At 38.3% G+C, this 21,527-nt stretch overlaps 1 protein-coding gene across 3 annotated transcripts in view; it reads left to right on the plus strand.

Annotated features, from left to right (window-relative positions):
* Positions 1–21,527, plus strand: part of LOC145997487 (monocarboxylate transporter 2-like) — a 356,030-nt gene that overhangs the window by 316,591 nt on the left and 17,912 nt on the right. For all 3 annotated transcript variants that reach the window (XM_083134590.1, XM_083134591.1, XM_083134592.1), the window contains 2 exons: positions 19,007–19,175; positions 20,381–20,545. In XM_083134590.1, coding sequence (XP_082990716.1) covers positions 19,007–19,175; positions 20,381–20,545 — 334 coding nt within the window. The remainder of the gene's footprint in view (positions 1–19,006; positions 19,176–20,380; positions 20,546–21,527) is intronic.

Below are 21,527 nucleotides of genomic sequence, written 5' to 3' on the forward strand. Positions count from 1 at the left end.
TACCACTATGCTATCGGGGTGAACGGCATTTTTCCATTATCATTTGTGTCCACACACAAAACTTCGTGTCTGTCTGCATCCATACCTAGATCGAGAAATTCGAACCATGCCTCAGCCCCTTGTGACTTATTTAATTCTTTACACTCATCAAAATATGTGCTTAATAAAATACCTCAATCGCACGAGCTATGGCATCCTCTGTAAGCATCCAAGCAACCACATGTATAAATTATAGTCTCCCACACATAATGCTCTTTCATGTCCAAATAGATTCGCTTCCTCCACCATCAGGGCAGTGGGAGCTCGTGTACCATGAGGGGTTGAATAGACCTAAAAAATCGGTTGGGATGGAAAAAAAATGGAGATATTTCTCAGATCAGAATAGGCTTGTATTTGCTGTCCTCGGGTTTAAGAAGCCTAGTTAGTTAGTTGGTTGTTTCCCCCTGCACCATTTCAATTTTTGAATAATCACTTGTTAGTTATGAACGCACCGTTGACATCTTGTCTGATTATTTATGTGTTTGGATTGAGGCTCCGTATTTGCTCGCAACATTTATTTTCTTCTTTTTCTTGTTATATGATTTTTACATTAGAAACGACAGATTTCCATTAACAGTATTTCATGTTATGGAAACATTTAAGTCTATACGCCATCGGGGGTGGGATTGCAACCTACGTCATCCGACAAAAATCAGGATCGGTATTGTAACATTTAATTGCTCAGGTCATTTTTAAATATGTACAGCTATAGGTAAACATTGTAACTTGAGCCCTCAGAGTCGTAGACCGGCAAAAATACACCTCTGTTAATCACCTCGTGTGGGGAAGAGGGACAATTGTAGTTGTTGGTGTAATGCACTTCGAAGCAGACGTGCCCCACTTTTTCAATTTCATCAAAACAACTATTATTCATCCTCATCGTTGCCATTAGCCAAAATAGCCTCGCGTTACAATTTTCGTAGTGATCTCCGTTCGCCCCTTGGCTTTTCGTAGATTAACAACAATCGTCTGAAGTTTGAACTCTCCATACCGTTGCAAGCTGTTTTTGTGATTGTCCGCCTCGATTATTCAAAATACCTCATGTTCGCATATTCAAATACACACAAGTGAAGAGGGTTCATATCACATCAGTGATTTTAAATTGTATTCTCAGGGGCCATGCACACATTTCCTAACATTGTTGATTTGTTGTCGATAAGTTGTGCAGGTACAGCCGTAAAGTTGTTAATAAGACCCAACACAGACAAGTCCCCCCCCCATCATTGCTTTTCGACATAGTTGTTGACTATCAGTATATCAGTATAGAATAACATGGTGCCATTTTCTGTTTCTGTTTGCCAACAAAGCAAATCTACAGGCCACAAGTTCGAAAAACAAGACATTTTTTAAAAATTCTCCTGCGCATAACATAGACCACCTATAGCAATAATATAATATAAATCAATTTTAACAAATATAATTCAAAATTATGTAGTGAGATTTTGGTTTAGTATTTAATCACAACAGCAAAACAAACTTCACAACTAAAGTTAAGTGCATTTTGCATACATGCAGAAACATAAATTTACGCCCCCGAGGTGGTTGTTGGAAGACTATATACAATAAGACACACCGCCCCATTCTTTACAATAATAAAAATATTGAATAAGTAAGCAGTAAAATAAAATTCTTTGTTTCATTTTGATGTGAACAAAAATTATAGTTGATCTGAACCCCCTTGTCCAAATAAAGAGTAAGCTCCGGTCCCATCTGGAGACTGCAAAACTAATATGTATGTCTATTCATAAAACCCAAAAGTTTTAACATCCATGCACATTACCGTACTGTAGCTGTTGCGCCCCACACCCATGTGTAATATTTTATTTCTCTTGTTGGCTGAACGCGAAGATGCTCGAGACTGCTTTCAAAAATTATTTTCAGCCTCGCTTCACGATACAGCCGTATGCATGTAAAACTAGTATATCACACACAGGCAGAGGGGCAAAAAATAACATTTCTCTCTTTCCCTCGCTTTTGCCCATCTTCCAGTGTTCGTCTAGATAGCGTGACTAGCAAAAATATTGAAATCGAAATAAGAATTATCCGTTATGGTCTCCCTCCCTTCTTTGCATGCATGTTGCGCTGACATGTAAATAAGCGCTATGCTTTAATAAAGAACAACCATTGTACAACTGTATAGATCCTCGCCCATCTCATGCCAGGGACTGGGTATATATCTTGTGTACAGTTTATAGTGGCATCATATTCCTTCACCAGATATCAAACTCGAGAGACTTGCAAGACAGCTCAGGTTATAATTTATTACGAGGTCTGTTTTTTTTAAAAAATAATAATCGACAGTCCATATGACAATGCTTGCTGTTTAACTAACAGTATTCAAATCTCTGAGGGGGCCGGGGCATTCCACATTTACCTTTGCTAGAAAACGCAGTGCAATAAATATTCTTTTTAAGTTATGCAATAATTTTGACATTATATTCATGTCCATTCCCCAAACTAGATTTATATACACAACCAACTCTGATGCGACATTGTGAAAGATTCTCGCATGTTCGCGAAACAGGAAATACACGTCATAGCTTCCGTGAATCGAAAGCAAGGTTACTGGGGCACGCAAAATACCGTAAGAAGAATTATATATTCCAAATGCAGGCATCATCATTTTTCTCTTGCACAAATAGAATAATCGGGCTGAATTTCCAGTCTAAAACTACCATGTTCTGGCAGCAAGTATCAAAAACCTGTGGTAATTTTATTATATGATAGGAGGTGAGTGAAATAGTTGTTGTAAGTTACTTTTTAAACCCAGTACGTGTGTAGGAAAAACTGCGTATAAGCTGTATCACACTCTCTCTGTCTGTGTGTCAGGTGGTCGTGTCGTTCGCTAGTTGTATGTCACAGCTTAACCCGTACTAGGTAATATTTTTACATGAGGTAAGTTGACATACTCTGGTAGGGTATATGTTTCAATCCTCTAGCTGTAGAGCCTATTTGCAAAAAATAAGTTTGGTAACACTACTCGTCAAAAGCAGCTCAAACAGTGTTGCTAGCTGTAGGTTAATTTTCCCCGTTATACAATTGCAAGAGGTGAGTTGCTTATAGCCTATCTGGAAGGCTTGGTGTGTGTGTGTCCATGGCTTATGTCGTAGGTTAATAAAATTTGCAATAGATCTTGTATGTCTTGGCAACCGTCGGCCCTTACATGTGATATAGCAGTTTTACTTATTGTAAGACATAGTGTGTATGTATGAGTAGGGGGAGGTTAGTTTAGTTCACGATAGATCGACCTGTCACGCTATGACCAATTTCTGCTTTTGAGTCACCTGTAAGGCTATATGTGGGTGGGTGAAAAAGCTTAGTTTAATTCACGATAGATCACATTTTAAATTTGCTCACTCTCTCTGTGTCTGTGTGTCAGGTGGTCGTGTCGATCGCTAGTTGTATGTCACAGATTAACCTAGGTAATATTAACTGTACTTCAAAAAATAAAATTGTGTGTATCTCATGTCGAACTAGAAACAAAAAAATAGAAAAAATTATGTACGGTAAATGTTTTGTACATTATAGGAAAAAACTGCAAAATGTCCCCCAATTTTAATTCGAATTTTATCGAATTTTTACATATTTCCACGCCGCCACATATTGTCCTATTTGCTTCTTTTACTTGCCTGGCTTAATTAACTCTCGCTAATTAGCATTTTTTTGGAAGAAGTCAACTAGAACAACATATGGCGGTATGAGAAATATGTAAATTAAAGAACATTTTAGCAATATATGGGCCCTAGCAATTAGCTTTCTCGACTAAGAGTACTCTTTCAAACGTCTTCTGCTGATCGTATTACTAAACGAGGACGTTTAAAATTTTTGGGTGTTGAAAAAGTTTGACCCTACTTTTTTATTTCTATTGTTTGCTAATAGATGGCGCTAATAGTACCCCCTCCCCTCCCCTCTCCCCTCTTCTCCTCTGCTGTATGACAAATAGGACAAACATAAAAATCAAGATTTTGGAGAGCAAAACATAAAATTTGCATGCATCTGATGTCGAACCAGGAACTTTTATCTTTCGGGGAGTCAACATTATTTTTTACTCAGTCGTCATATAACATGAACACACGCAAAGATTCACATGTGCTTTTATTATTTTGTGTTCGGTAAGTACAAGTATATTCTTACATAAATTATTGTTTAATTTAATAAATTGTAAAACTCGGAGCCTGCTAAACTAACACTCCTTCTGTATTTCATTAAACTATTGAAAGCGAATGTTGCGTGCACGCGGAAATAGCACAGAAAAAAAAACCGGATGGAAGCAATTTAAAATCACTGGGGGCAAGGTCAGTATTACGAGAGCGTAAAAAACACGTGCTTCCATTCAACTTCGAAAAATAAGAATGAATATGTGCATACAGAACACATATGCTTTCTTTTCACAGTTGTAAAATCATATAAATTGTGCATGAAGTAAGTTACGAGAAGGCTCTCTCAATTAGGTACAAGTATTGTACAATTAGGTACAAAATTGTTGTACAATTATTTCCCCCCAGTTGCCCAGTTGGAGTTGGGGGCATAACACTGGTATTATTTGTAATCACAGTGCTTACTCATGTATTTTGTTTAATATTTTATTTCAAATTCACTGTCAGAAACTAGTGTTGCCAGTTTCTGCATGTAGGTTTACCTACTCTGTTGGTTGTCACTGTCAAGTTTTTAGTATTCGTACAGCATAAAAAGCTATAACCCCTCCCCCTCAAAAATATATACATTGTATACGCCAAGATGCCCAATAGCCTGGCAACACATCATGAAAAAACATGCCAAGAAGACCCAGTGGGTTTATAAGTCAGTGCTACCAATTCCTATTTGTAGGTTAGCTTAGCCAGTGAAAGATCATATAGTAGAATTTTTGTAGAGTGGGTGTTTGCGAGTTCCACGATAGGTTAAGTTATATCACTTAGGATCGTAAAAAAAAGATAGGTTAAGTTGTATCACGTAAGATCGTGATATACCTACCAAGTATAAATGGAAAAAATAAGTGCGGTGAAAATTTGTACTAAAACATCGCTAAACGCTATAACATCGACAAAAAATTGTCAAAATATGTCAAAAAGTGATATTCGATTGATAAAAAAAGAGGATACCTACAAAATATGATCCTCAAATAATAACGTTCAAACAGTACCTAAATAAAAAAATGATAGGTTAAGTTATATCACTTAGGATCATAAAAAAATTAAATAATCGTAAAAAAAAGGATAGGTTAAGTTGTATCACGTAACATCATGATATACCTACCAAGTACGAGTGGGGAAAAAATGAGTATGGTGAAAATTTGTACTAAAACATCGCTAAACGCTAAAACATCGACAAAAAATTGTCAAAGTATGTCAAAAAGTGATATTCGATTGGTAAAAAAAGACCATACCTACTAAGTACTACTTTGAAACGCCCCAATAGCACTACTCGTGTATAACTACGTGTAACAGCACACATTGCACATGCTTAATTGCTTGGACCACATGTGAATTCTTGATCCCCAAATTGCACATAAACCGCCATAGATTGGCCAATGGTATGCCAAGGGATTTCCGTAAATGGAAACCTCGCTGTGGTTTAGGGTACTGTGAAGCCAAGATTAACACGAGTTGGAACAGAGTTCACTGCAAAGTACCGTGTGGGTTATTGTTTTATAACGACTGCTATATAAGCCCAGTTTTATAGTTATGCAGTTATGCATCTGAAAATTACAAACACCCATTTTAGATTCACTTCAAAACCAGAAATATAGAAATTGAAGGTGTAACAACAGAATTACAACCCAACCAGAGCCCTAGCTAAAAAATTCTGTGTCCTAGGCGAGAATAGAATGTTAGAAGTATTCTACCGTTAACATGTTTAACAGGCGTTAAGTTTCTTGTTTAAATTTCAATATTTTACAATGCATAAAGATAGGTAATGATTATTAAAAATTGAACAATAAAAATTACATTAATAACGGTTAACTATGTAATAGCCGTTAGTGCTTTTAAAACGGTCGTGGTGATTTTTGTAGATAGTTGGATGGCAGCGGAAATTGACAGTTTTCGACCGTCAACGGAGATTTTTTTTCTTGTTTCCTTGAAGCATTTGTTATCATCATTTTTGTCTCAAGTGCGCGCGCTGTCTTCAACAACACATTTTACATCTCTTAATTAGAAGAAAGTTCATGTACAATGTAGGGGAGTCCAGTATTTAATTGGGGCTTGGGGAGCCTAGAGCTTCGGGTCTCCATCTGCAAGCGGGGAAATTTCTTCGGAAGGGGCCAAATTTTGAAAAATGGGATACTATTTGAAATCCGGTAAGAATATTAAAATATAACTAACCATATGACGTAATTGGGCTGACAGTTATAACTGAAATTGTGTACGGATCACCATCTTGCTAGCCCTGGACCTCTACCCATATAAATTCGGACCTGGCTACAATGACTAAATCATATTTGCAGAGAGACCAAAAAGAGTTTTGCTGCCTTAGGTGGACACATTCCTCTACAACGAACATACCTGAACTTATTTGAAGCAATAAATATAAACTTGATGTGATTCACACAGAAACAATTGTACGCACTACTTCCCTGAACCCAGCTGAATGTAGGGTAATACATTTACAAAGTAATTTTTTATCAATCTCTTGCTATTGTTACTACATCCTTCTCCACATACAAGAAACAGGCCTTCATAAGGGAGTGGCTTGCGTAACCGAGCCATGGGCCCCGAATTCGAACCCTGGCTAAGGCATTGTGTTTGTCCGCAATCATCCTCATCTTAACGATTAATCTTGAGAGGTAAAACAGATATGTAAAGCGACTAGAAATTCATAAAAAACTAAAACTAATGCAGAAATAATATTGCGCAAGGAAAATGGCGAACTTTTTACCATCTAATTAATAAACATTGAAAAAGCCGCCACAGGAAGAAACCAAATTAGAAAAACCTGTGCAATTAACCTCTTAATTACTATTACAAGGCCCCTAATTGGTCGCAATCGGAAACCGTCTCCCAAGACTTCAATTGGCTAAGAAGCAGCGTAATTATTAAATTATGAACCTTCGTTTATCCTTCCATTGTTGGGCACCCTTTAGGAATGACTACCATATTACGCTAACTGCATTTCCCGTCGTTCGGGACTTAACGCTTTAATTGCGGGTGCTTTAATATTAAAGAGGATAAAAAGTCCTAGTTAATGAAGAACTGGTCGTTCCTTAATTGCTTAACATCCTCTATTATGCACGAAAATTGATATTGCTTTGCCAAGGCGTTCCCCAATTGTTAACAGCCGGTAGAAATTTTCCCAAGCTCCTTTGCGGTAGAGTTAGGTAACACTGTTACATTAAACTCCCACAGATGATCAGTAAATGAATAAAACTTTTGGTCAAAGCTAACTTCAGGTTCACTGTTCCTTGAACTTGCATTCGAGTTTCGGATGAAAGTTTAAGTTTAAACTAGGGTCAACTTGATGTCAGAATTAATCTTTCAGTTTACAACAGCGTTAACTTTGTGAGTTAACTAATAATTCTGAAATGTTCGTCTGTTTACTTCAAGGCAGCTTATTTTTATATTCGACCAACACAACTATATAATTGACTGAGGGGAACCTTGCGTTGATTTAATGAAGAGTCCACTAATTATTATCTTTTATATATATAATGCACATGTCTAAATTCCCTACTGTGATACTGATATTTTATTTTCACAGCAGCACACGAATAATACTTTGAACTGAACAACCACATGTGTTAGCTGTAACGTATAAACTGTTGTGTGTGTAGCACTGAAGGAAATAAATCTGTCAGTGTTGTAATATGTAAATTACGAAATGTAAATATTGCTTCATGGCTTTCGAAGTAAATCTCACAATAAGTATTTTATGACCAAATAGATGCCAATGTGTTTTGAATATTGAATATTGTTGTGAATTTTGTGTAATTTATTTGACTAGTTTCGTATTGGAGAATACATTTCAAAATCATAAGGAGCAGAGATTCATTATAAGATGCCTATTGTAATACACGAATAATACAACTTTATACGAGTTAGTCCTTGAGCCAGGACCTCATATTTAGGAGATCGGTACCACTCGGGGGGGGATGTGTTCTCATATGATTTTTGCAAGGTTTGGATGCCTGGAACTGGAAAATGTGTGATAGTATCTCATAACGCTTTGCCTTTTATATAATATTATTGAATTAGTAACCATAGCCGAAAAATAATGGTTTTCATAATTTTTATAAAAAGCATATCAATTGATCACAATATTTCAATAAATAAATTTAATTTCATCAGACTTACTAAATTCAATGTTATTTTATAATAATTATAACTATTAAGTGTAATAATATTAATATAATTCTTATTATTATAATAATAAAACTTTATTATATTGCTTATATACTGACATAGATTAAATACATAAGTTTCACTTACTATTTTCAATAATAATAGTGGCTAAATCTTAAATATGCATGTATGTTATAATTTAACATAAACAAGATTTTATTATTTACATTCATCATCATCATCATCTGAATAGGTGTCCCCACTCATTGATTTTCACATGTGGGTAGTCTGCATTTGTCAGTGCACCTGATGTTATTTAGACAGAAGACACACGTTGGCAGTTTGTAGTTTCTAGTGGATTGGTTGGTTGATTGATTTGGTGTTTCAAGTCCACTTTATGCACAGTAAGCCTAATTGGTCCGAGCCACTATGTGCCTCAACCGAGTATCGAAGCTGAGACCCCTTCATTACAAGGCGGTGATGCTACCAGTGCACCATCGGGGAGACAGTTTCTAATGGAGCTGCAAGCTAGTAGATCTAACAGAGTTTAAGATGCTGGCTGCCATTCCATCCAATCAGTTACCAGCTCCTCTGCTGCATCGCGTTTCCCCCCCCCCCCCCCCACTTGGCCTACGTGTATGTGGATCATTCAGAAGACATCTCTTGCTTATAGCGGATTGATAATCGCACGTTAAGCATGTTTCTTGCAAGTTTATAAATGTCTATCTCACCCATCTTTACACAGAATAGACGACATGTCATGTCATTCACACAATGTACGGAAGATTTTGGAGTATACATTAAGCACGACAACTACAGTTTGCCCATTACTATTTTAATGAGATCCCATTGATTTCAGAGGGTGCGAAAATATTTCCTGTGTTTGTCTGTTGGCAGGAAGGATGCACTTACTTTTCCTTTTCCTTCAAAATCCATATGAAGACTTATTTAAAATGTTTGTCGAGATATGATAAGAATTGAAGCTATTTTCTTAATGTCAAGAACTCACATGGATATTTTAATACTATATTTCAGAAATAATTTAACCATGATTCTTTCATGGAATCAAATACACAATCCACACATCCGTGTCATCTGAGCCGTCCATTACCGATTCATAACCCTCATTAGCAGTGGCAGTATTCACCAACAAATTACCATCTCTTCTTCATGTTTACTGTTGAGATTGAGCACTTTGGGGCTCCCTTCAGATGTCATGTTCCATCATTTATGTCCACAGTTCGCGAAGTGTGTTATTCAAAAGATTTACAAAGTGCTTTGGTTTCCTACATTCGTTAACAAGAAATGCAATTAGAGTTGTTTTATTCATTACGTGACTTAGAAATTTCCTTCACTTTCTGACAATCTGGGAAGATGAGATGCTCTGTGACTAATTCCAGAGTTCTTCCCATGTGATTGTCCTTTCGGTGTTCTTTATGGATGTCTCATTGTACGTATCGAACAGACATCGATTGTTGGACTAGTATTTCCTTCTGGAAAGCAATGGACAAGGCAGACAGACCTCACCAAAGTTTGACTCCTCTTCTATTACTCTCTGAATAAGAGCCATACCATCAATCGCCATGACTGAATTTCCAGATATTTCCTCAGAGGAATAACATTTCTCTGCAAGTATGTCTCTGAAGCCCATGATAATGGTTCTAAGAGAAAGCCCATTTGAAGTTTCCGATTCTGTGCTGTCACAATAATTCGTTCAAATAGTGTCTTCTTGTCTGATAATTGACCTGCCATAACTATCCACCGCCTACTTCTTGGATCAAGAGAGGAAGAGAAAGAACTAGACGAAAACCATGTACAGCCGAAGTTTATCCAACTGAAAGAACATTCAGAGAACAGATACAACAGAGTATGGATTAGTATTGGTAACAGAAAGACCCTACAGTCGCTCGAACCAATTTTCACATGTGCGTCACTGTGGAGCAATATGGTGTACCAATAGAACAGCTCAGAAACGGACATAGTAACAGCAGTAATTCACCCCTAGTATGGTGGGTTATCTCGAACGGCCAACACCGTGTCACATCTGTGTGGCATGGACTCGATGAGGTGATCGATGAGAGCTTGGACGATTCCTCGCCACTCTTCACTTTGGACAATTTCGGCTCTGGAAGAGTTGAGGGAGGTGTCATCATACCAAGAATGCGTCTGCCAAGTGCATCCCAGACATTCTCTATGGGATTTAAGTCCAGTAATCACGGTGGCCACTCCACACTCACTATTCCCTCGTCCCCTGGCACTTTGTGCACTAACAGAACTCTGTGAGGACGAGCATTATCGCCGATGAAAAGGAAACGATCACCTATTTCATCTGCACACGGCATGGCAAGAGGTCTGAGGTTCTCATCTCCATATCTAAGGGCCGTCAAACTGCAATTTTGGATGACGTGGAGGTCCGTACGTCCCACAATTTTTATTTTAACCCACACCATCAGTACATCACCTCCATTTTAGAATGTTTCTTGAACAAAAACAGAGTTATAGCGTGTTCCACATTCCCTTCAGATTAGGCACATCTATTGTAAGACTAGGGGCTGAATCGCAACTCATCGGAGAACACCGCTGAACCCCATTCGTTGTGGCTCCAATTGCGATGTTCCTCAGCCAAGTTTCCTACGGATTGAAAGCTGTACGGTGATGTTTGAGATGACATTTGCGCCCTATTGCTGTGAGAATGGCATGTTGTATATACAACTATAGTTTCGTTGCATTCTGTCGTCTGTTCCAATCGGTTGTTAACAAGAGGTACCTGTTGTCTCTTGCTGTTGTTGATCGCCGACGGCCTTGACCTTGCCTTCGTCGCACATTTCTCGTTGTTTGGAACCGAATCTATAGGCGAGAAATGGCATTTTGAGACACTTAAAGAGCTACAGATACCTCTCGCTGTCTGTCCAGCTTCCATCCTTCCTATGGCTCTCCACGCCATTGATTCAGGTATATCGCACTTTAGAGGCATTGTACCACTTGCTCACGTTCCTCAATAAACTCTTTCACTGTCCTTGGACTGCTACTGTCATTCTCACAACTTCAGTGGTTAATTCAGAGATATCGGCATTAATGATGTGCAAATAGCCAATTGACTCCAGTGATGGTATTAAATACCATCCAACTTGTTAATTAAATAATTAAAATATTAACATATTCTAATTAGCGTTATTATTATAATCTTAATTATTATCATCATTATTATTAATTTAGATCAAAATTACTGTAATTGTCATTTCGAATAATAAAACTCAAAATATTAAAAATTATTACAACTTTCCATTTACATCAAGGTTATCTTGAAAAGTGGAGTGATAACGCACAGAAGGCAAAGAGTTATGACATGCAATCACACATTTTCCATCTCTAGGCATCCCAACCTTACCAAAAAATCATATTAGAATCCGTCTCCCCGAGTGGTACCGTCAACTTGCCTGGCTCAAGCCCTAAGTGTGTCCGTAAAGTGGTATATCAATTTGAAATCGGCCAAAAAAAGGTTTTTATCAATTTCGTGAAGCAACTTCTTCTAATTATTAGGTAGTTTTACAAATTCGTTCTTAGTGTTGTTTTGAAGATCTTTGCAGCTGCTTGTAAAACCCATTATCATTGTCAATTCAATTTGCGGAACAGATTTTATACAGATTTTTATCAAACGAAGTAAGGATGTGTTTTGAACATGGCGATATCGCTAGCAGTGACGACCAGTGATGTGCGTCTACGCGTAAACAACGATTGTCTACATTCTACGTATAGACAATGTAGACTATGTAAACTATGTAATCTACGTAATCAACGTAGACAACATGGCGCTCGGCGTTCTCCGTGCAAGGCACGCGCATCGTTCTAGAAGCAGCGAGGAGCATCAGCAGGTGGGCATAGAAAGCATGAAGTATTCCACTGTCCAGAAGTGTTTTTATTTACGTTCAACCAATTCACTACGTATTAATTGAACTGCAAAATAAACTTGTCGCGACTTACCCAAAAAAGGCGATGTCCGTAGAATGACTAGATTTGTTTTACTTCTATTTCCACCATTTCACACGTGGAAATTTCACAAGTGTAAAAATCTGCTTTAAAGACGCATGCACTTTCCTATGCAGTAATAAGACAAAAAACTATTTTAGCCTTCCATTTTGTCAGTGTAAAAAATGTCAGTTTTCATTATAGCTGTCATTTGTTTTTCTTCCGGTAGTGTCTTTTCCCCTTTTTCGATAACTTTGATTACGTCGGATGGTCTTAAGTTGGTTATAAGCCCAGATTGTCGACATGTTTGAAGAAAAAGACATTTCTCTTTCAAAGACCACTGGGATTTCCTTCTTCCCTGTTGTTTGGATTGTCTACGGTAGACTAGTAAACTATGAGCCAATGTAATCTTCGTGTAGATTACGCGTAGGTAACGCATGTAGACGTAAACTTATAGTATACGGCACATCACTGGTGACGGCCCACAGTTTCCAAACATTTAAAACCGTCACTTTTTTGTTCTCAAGACGATAAAATATCAAAGGCATACTCGAAAAAAAAAATTGGTTACCATAAATGAACGCAGAGTTGAAGGTAACATTATAGTATAAGGGAAACGGATTTCTTCAAATTTACAGGAGAAAGTACTTACGGAAATCATTTTCTGTAGCGTTGTGGAAGTTCGTGAATCTAGTTTTGATACATTTTAATGCGAAAACATGTCGTTTTCTGCGAAAATCTCTGTCCGACACGCTGTTTCTGCTGCCCCCATTTGCTTTCTGCACGAGAGCACAATGTTCCGTGTGTTAAGATGATGCAACCCCATGGTCAGTGTTCCAGCCTCGCCGCGTTTTCACTAGAACATGACGTGTCGAGTATTTTTTTTTTTTTTTAACTAAGCTTGTCTAACCTAACTTAACCTAACCTAACCTTACGGAAAATGGTTTTTGGGGCTAACGTGGATGGTTTTTGGGGCTCACGTGAATGGTTTTTGGGGCTAACGTCAATGGTTTGCGACGTATTAGCATAATTTCAAATCCGGACACGAAAGTACGCATTTTCCGGTGAACGAGATTGCAACACTGCATAAATCGCCAAAACACTCGCACAACGCGCCCTGAACCAGTACGCTATTGCCCGCCATAATGTGTTACAGAATCGAAATAACAAGTAACAGTAAGTACTCGTAAATGTAAGAAATAGACATTATCTTAGTTAGAAATGCATTATTTCACCTTAGGAAATGTTCTGCATTCCAAAATAGTACGTTAGCAATGTAAAAAAGTGCGAAATATTTGATTTATAGGTGTTTCCCTTATACTATTTATAATAGTACCGAATTGAATAAGCTACATTTTGATGTAGCTCGTTTGAATGAAGGTCTAATGGTTAATTTTTAATTGGCGTCCAAACTCGAGTATCCACAATTTTTAATCCGATAGTACGTCCAGTGCGAGACTGACTTCAGAAAGTATACAATCGTAGTGGTTTAGCGAGAACAAACAGTAAACAATCTAACAACAAAGAGCTTTTTGTTCGCCTCTCATCGCTCATTCTGCGATGAGTGATGACGCTCCGCGGGTACCCATCCGGCAGCTACTGAAGACATAATTTAATGCGCACGGCTCGGGGGGGTTGAGGGGGCCGACGCTGCGAGGATAGCTTCTCTATTTACGGAGGCGAATTCTTCAGAGTGCGAGAGTGATCTGTCAGAGCGTTTTCATCCGATTACACGACCACCTGTCGCTCCGCCATTAATAATGGCGTCAACGCGAATTTACAACCCTCGAAAAATGACGTCTTTGTGCGGAGCGTGTGTTCTCGTGGGGGAAACTAATGGAGGCATTTGTTTCTGTAACGGCTGGCTGCTCTTGTGGGCCACGGAACAGAATGTTACATCCATATGGGTACACATTCTATCTCTCTCTCTCTCCCATTACAACCCTTTACTGTTTTCTTTCTCCTCTAAGCTCGCCTCTTTTATTCTCTCTCATCCTCATTCTTCACATTCCCACCCCAGTGGCGGGCAGTTGCTACCCTCCCGCTTTTCCCACCTACTGTCCTTGCCCCACTCCCACCCAATCACTGCCACTGATCCCACCTGTCGACTATCTCCCATTTACGGCCATGTTCTCATCGTCTGCAATTCTCACGTCATTTCCTCTCTCAGCCCTTTCTTGTTTACTTCTCTTTTACCCCCATTCCAATACCCTTTTTCTCACTCCTTGCCGTTTTCACTCATTTTCATCTTTTTACCTCATTTTTCCCCATTCTCACCCTTTCTTAATTTCATTCTGTTCCCTTTTTATTCATCTCTCTCTTCTCTTCTCTCTTATTCTCTTTCTAATTATCTCTCTCACTAATTTTTAATCCTTCTCTTCTCTCATTCTTATCTTATTTTATTCCCTTTGTATTTATTCCCCTCTTTAACATTTCTCTTCTTTTGTCTTATTCCATTCCCCTTTTATTCCATCTCTTTCTCTCCCCTCTACTTCCTCTCTCGTTTTCTGACAATTTTATTCCTTCTTTCTCTGCTTTCTTCAGTATTCTCTTTCACTTTTCCCATTCTCACCCCCTTTGCCTTTCTCATATGTTGTGGTCGTTTAAGTCGTAAAGAATAAAGATCCTTTACATCAAGTAAGGTTAGTTTTAGGCAGATGCTTATGTCCGCCAACATCAGTGTTTCCAATTTCCACCAGAGAAATTTTAGATAGTAAAGTACACCGATTTATTTTGTATCTGTCAGTGACGGGGCGAGAAATAAGTGGATGGAAAGGCACAAGAGAGCGGGAATATTATCCAGAACCACAAAATACTATATTCGGGCTAAGTGAGCATTTTTAATGTTGTTGTAACGTCTCCCTCTTTTCTCCCGGGGAGACGTTACTCGCTCTAAGCTTGCCAATGTGTAGACAGCAATTAACGTAGCTCTAACTATGGTTAAAGTACGAGGACTTTCCTGTACAATTAGAAAAACATGAAGTTAGCTCTCACCCAGTGGGTTAAACAAATTTGTTTATTATGTTCTTTGTTATTGTGTTATATAATGTTCCAAAAGTAGACCGGCTCTAACGAAAATGTTGACGGCAGAAACCAGCACTAAAACGATGAGCAAAGTTTGATGAGTTTTCTCGAAAATTGACTAGCTGCCCTCTGTCCCGGAAATCCCTGGAGCAAGCGAACGAAAACAAGTCCTCTGCGCAAGTAGTGTCAAGAGGGGGCTCGACCAATGTACGTTAACTTAGCTTGCCCCATTTTGGAATGGCCCTATCTTTGGAAATTTAGGATCCCTAACAAACTCTTTACGGCACAGACCAGCACTAACATAACACTAATGATAGTTACATTTTTGGACAAGTAGCGAGCTAATATCACTGACCTTACAGTAATGTATTTGAGCCTGAAACTTAAATGGAAAAACTTGTCAATACGTTACCGTTATGTATGACTACGAGACAAATGGGCCGGCACATTTACGATAATTTATTCAGCCTCACCCAACACAATTATCTTGATCTAGCCAATACTTTCATATGTATCGTAGTATGCGTGCTATTATGCTAAAAGATATTAGTGAATCTCTAAAGAACATATTCAATGAAATTCTTACAAAGTAGCTGGGTTTAATCTTCTCTAGAAGCATACTGGAAAGGTAGATTTAGATTTCAAGTTCTGCGATAAACAGCAAGAACAACGCAAGGCTATCGCTGCGCCATCTCTGCGCCGGCTTGAAAACTACTTCTGGAAGAGTGCTTGGAACACAGCGTAGCTTCTTTTTATTGGCCTCGCAAATCGCGCCGTGCGGCAGAGAATCGCTTGCAGGCTAGCTCTAATGGGTAATCAATGTCGCCTTCGTTTGTTTATAACTGGAAGCAAATTGTGTTCGCTTTTACCTGAGTACAAACAACCGGAACGGGTGAATTGCACTTGCTACTACACAACCAAACAAAAAGGTAATCCAGAAAAGATTCAGCAAAATCTTCAAGTTCTTCTCGTACGTACTGAAGGCTGTGTCTAATCTGTTAACATATTCATGAGACTTGAGTCTGTGAACTTTGGATTAATTTACATTCCTTTTCTGTCTTTTTAGCTTAATCGCTGATTGGAGTTTAAGTCAACAGTGGTGAACCTATGAGGGATTAATGGCATCCCCCCTTCTTCTTTGTCCTAGACTTCCCGCTCGAAAAATAGACACATATAAATGCAAAATAGGGAGCTGGCAAACCTAAACTAACAACAGGACGGAAAAATATAATTGAATTTACAAATTTCCAAACCTTTAACTGAAACGCAGCCTTCGAAGTTGAAAGCACTAGTTCAATAAAGAAACGTTATCCAAATTATTTATTTAAATGCAGCCAATTATGCAATGAAGTTAATTGTCAATTAAAGTAAAAACTTGATGTAGTTTTTCATAGCAATACTGGGATTCGGTTTCCTTACTGTACTAACTGAAATTCTTACGGTTTTCCAATTGAGGAACTGAAATTCAGATAGTTTTTCATGAAGTAGTTGAAACTGTTACTCAGATAGTTTTTCAGTGAAGAAGCAAGAAGTTTTTTCAGTGAAGAACATGGGCGTCCGGAAGGGGGGGGCAAGGGGGGCGTAACCCCTTGGAAAATAAAAGTGAACCAAAAATTATATATTTTTCACATATAATTTCATTCCAGCCACAATAATGTGTGTTAATTATTGCATGAATATGATAAATTCAAATTTAAGCAATGTTTTTTGAGGGAACAACACTATTATTGGGGAAAATGTGCCTTGTGCCCCCTCTGGAAAACATGTACCTTCCTTGCCCCTTCCTGGAAAAAATCCTGCGGACGTCCTGAAGAAGCAAGTAGTTTTTCAGTGAACAAGCAAGTAGTTTTTCAGTGAAGAAACAGGTAGTTTTTCAATTATGCAACTCATACTCATGTAGCTTTCAATTAAGCAACTGAAACTAGGATAATTTTGCAACAAAAGCAAGTTTTTCAGTAGTGTAAGCGAACCTCGATGCCTTTTAAAAAACAAGTTCGTGAAGACGAAGCAAAATCTTAGCACAATCCAGCCCAATGGCTTCAAGTCGTCTCCCACCAACAACCAAAGCTCCTACAAGCAGTATCATGCGAGCGAAAGACAGAAAGATTAATGGCCAGTTGCCAGGAAGCATTGTTTGCTTGCGAAGATATTTCTGCAGGGGGAGAGGGATTTCCTTAAAAGCCCACCGTTGTATGATTAGCTATTAGCCCTTCCCTCGTTTAAGACCCAACATCTTTGACAAATTACATCCCGGCTCGCTCGATTGTTGCTCAGGTCACGTGGCCCTGACTGATGGAGGGGGCGATCACGCTTCGACCCGCAACGGGTTCGGGTTAATGAATACTGCCCGTCACTCTGCGGGACGCGGGTACGGGCTTCCTAATAAAGTCATCGTCTGCAGATGCCTTTTTGACTCGCAAAATGTCCACCGGTGGCGTCCGGGTATTGGAGCGCTGGCAGGTCATTTCTTCGCCAACAATGCAACCAGTCAAGGTGCCGTTGCTTGTCATGAGTGAGCGGATACGAACTGACAACCTGTCACTTTTGGCAAATGCAAAGACAGGCTCACGAAGAGATTTAGACGTGTGTATTCCTCGGCGTATTATATGAATAAAATAAGTAAGTCCACGATAGATTACCGGTGAATCCTTAAGTATCCGAATTGTTTTTCATTTAATTGTTTTATACATGTTTAACTGTAAGTGCCTACAACACAGATCACTTTCATGACTTCGTCGACCCGCGTGGTGGAATGGTGAGGCAAGCAACGACTCGAATCCGGAACCGTCGACGGAAAGATCGTGAGTCAGTCACTCAGCCCGTTCGACCATCGAGGCGTTACCAGAGGAGCCTATTTCTTATGCGCAATTTGTCATTTCCTTTGCGCATGACGTCACCGCGGAGAACCTGCTAAATGACAAGTCGTTGATTCAACCACGCTTGCTTTGGTTTTGCTACTGTATTAATATGGAAAAGACGTCATATTGTTCCTTTCCTGAGTTCAAATTACTAGTTTATTGTGTTAGGGCGAACTATGATAATTACAGTATAATAAAATATTCAAATATGTAAGATATATTTAGTAGATAATAATATGATAAGCAGCGGATGGAAGTACACCATTATCTCCCGTACATCAGCCGAATCAAATGTATTTTATAAAGTTTAGCTATGATACTCTCGGTTTAAAGTGTTCCTGAAACACAAAGTAGTGTGGATAGGATTTTGTGGGGATATAGGTTAACACAATACTCATGAAATGATAATGGCACGGAACAGTCTACTTTTCCGCAACAACGTAGCTTCATCGTGGAAAGTTTATTCCTATATCGGTTATTTGACGTCGCCTTTTTACATCTTGCATTAATTCTGCACATATTTCGGCAGAAACGAAGTCAAGAAAGCAAAACAAACTAAACCCAGTTTCTCAAATTTCTCCATCATTCAAAATCTTCGTGGTAGAACTCAAGGTTTAATTTAAAGAAGTGGATCCGTCCGGGACCATTGAAGGAACACAATTATGACGTCACCACATGTAGGCATTTCATATTTGGAAGCATAATAGGATAGCTTGACTGTCTTGCTCTAACTTACACTGAATTATCCTTGGAAAGTTTTAATTTTGGGAGTGATTCGCTGAAATTTTGTGCGGAAGGTGCCAGAATCGCTTTTTTTTTTAAAAAAAGTTCCTCGTCTCTTTTCAGCGTGGATCGGGGTCCTGTGTTTCGCAGTTTCCCTACTCGCCGCTCCGCTCGTGGTGGCGTTCTGTCGACGGAAGTCAACTCGCCTCACTGCCGTCTTCGGAGGCCTCGTGATGGCGCTGGCCTTCCTCTTCACATCCTTCGCTCAACAAATACATCAAGTCTTCCTCAGGTCAGTCGTTTCTTTGCCTTCTTAATTCCTACTTTTTCTTCCGTAGTTTATCTGTAGATAAATTTCATTCTCATTTACTACATAGCTACATGTTGTCTCGTTCTTTTTAAGCTTTAAAATCTTCTTCACAGTAAATTCATTCGTCAAGCATTAAGGTAGAATATATATATAGGTGGGTTCGTCCAGAATATTGAACAAACCCGGTTACATGACCAAGAAGAAAAGTGTAACTTTGTAATCTCCACACCGTCTGGCAAGTCAACCACCTATGACGAAAGTTAATCAGTTGTTGCAAAATTTATGAAATTGTTAATTATTTAAGGCCTAAACGCAGGTTTTGTAATTTGTGTTATCTTTAATAAATTCGAAAGGAAATTATGTCAAAGTTTGTTTTAAGTTCTTTATGCACAGAAGGGCTAATCGGGATCCGAACCGCTGCGTAATGTACCTCCACCGGGGATCGAACCCGGGGCCCCTTAGATTATGTATGTCTAGTTAATTTTACATTCAAGAGGGTTTAAAAGTAAACCCTATTCCAGAGACCACGCTATGGACTAAGTACTGCTCTAGAAGACCAAAAAGAAGTTATTTTCACTAATTAAGTCCCACAAATTTCCCACTTATGCTTTAATTTGCGTTGAATTAATTATCTTTCGAAAGATTGCATTCTAGAACTGCGATTTCGTGGGAGCTCTAGAATATTCTATTTTTTGTTTAAATAGAGTGGATTAGGAAATATAAATACCAGTTTAAACTCTATACTGTATAACAATATACAACAGATCTTATTAGCATAATCACTACATTAATATTTTTCTATATATTTTCTTTACTTCAATACATACTCTGCAATTATAATTTATCTCTATTATATATTTATTCTTTAAATGTATTCATACGCTCTTATTCATAAACCAGTATAGAAGTCGTATAGCGGAGAGAGAGACTGAAAACGATCGTCCTTTGTTGAAGCAAATCAATACAAAGTGTTGCCCAACTATTTCTGCAGCTGCGTAATCAGATCACGTGCTTATTTCCCGGGAAATAGTTAGTCAATTTCCCTCAGCCGAGACTGCTTTTCGTCAGCTCTAAAATATTTCTATATCGTCGCCGCCGCCATGAAATAGTTAGGCAAGACTTCACATTCAGTTTGCTTCAGCCATTACACCACTTCATCTAATCTAGAGTTTTCTATCTTGTTGCAGCTACGGCATGGTGCTCGGCGTAGGGGTATGCCTCGTGAGGGAGACGTCGGGACTAATGCTGGCGCAATACTTCAAGCGGCGAAGGGAGTTCGTGGAGATTGTAGTCCAGGCCGGGGGAGGAATCGGAATCACGCTTTTCTCTGTCTTCTACAAGGAGGCTGTGGGGTAAGCACTGGTCTGTTAAATATCTACCCTAATGTACATCAATGTTTGGAAGTAACTATGTACTAGTAACGCAGGTAGAAGTAAGTTACTTTTTTGGAGGAATTCTAACTGTAACTAGCTACTTTTAAAAGTAGAATCTGTAACGGTGTATTTTATTGTAAAATAATAATTATAAACAAATAAAAATAATAATAAATTTGGAACAACATTTGCTTATTATTATTTATTTGGTCGAGTTTTCTACTCGATCCACCACGTGAGTGTATATTGAGCACAACTGTTTTCATTATTTTTACATTACATACTGTTAGTTTACTGAATTGCAGTGACTGCGATTAGGGGGGCGAGGTGGGTCACTTTTGCCCCCACACTATGCAAACCTTATCCACAAAGTGAAATATACTGTCTTTGCCCCCGGTTTTGGAACCCAATCGCCACCACTTCTGAATTTTATAGTTATTCTATTTTATTATTAACTTTTACACACCTCTCCAAAGAAAAATCTTTAAATGTTAGGCAGAACTGTTAGTCGCATGTTTTATGTGATGTGACCTCTCATACAAAACTTTTAACTTTTGAAAATTTGAAAACTGTGAAACAATTTATTATTTGGTGTGAACAGTAGAATGTAAACTGGTTCCTGCATTTTACTCATTTTCTTTCGATTTAACGCATTTGTATTTCGTTTTTGTGTTCGAATACCAACTAAGTGAAACTTATTTCTGTTATTAACAATGAAAATATCAAGCTTTCTGATTTTTTGTAACTGGAAATGAACAGTTTAAATTCCTAGGGGCGGTCTGCTTTGACATCTGGACTCAAAATCATTAGAATCCTCTGTGTCGAATAGTAATTATTATTAGTTGCTTAAAATTGGTTATTTGGATAATGACTAGCGTTATTGCTTCTTATTTTGATGAAGCAAATTGAAGTATTCAATAATTTTTGTTCTTATTCCATCTGCATGTGCGTTTGCTCTCAT

This window comes from Lepisma saccharinum, chromosome 13 (assembly GCF_977018435.1).
Source record: "Lepisma saccharinum chromosome 13, izLepSacc3.1, whole genome shotgun sequence".
Lineage (NCBI taxonomy): Eukaryota > Metazoa > Arthropoda > Insecta > Zygentoma > Lepismatidae > Lepisma > Lepisma saccharinum.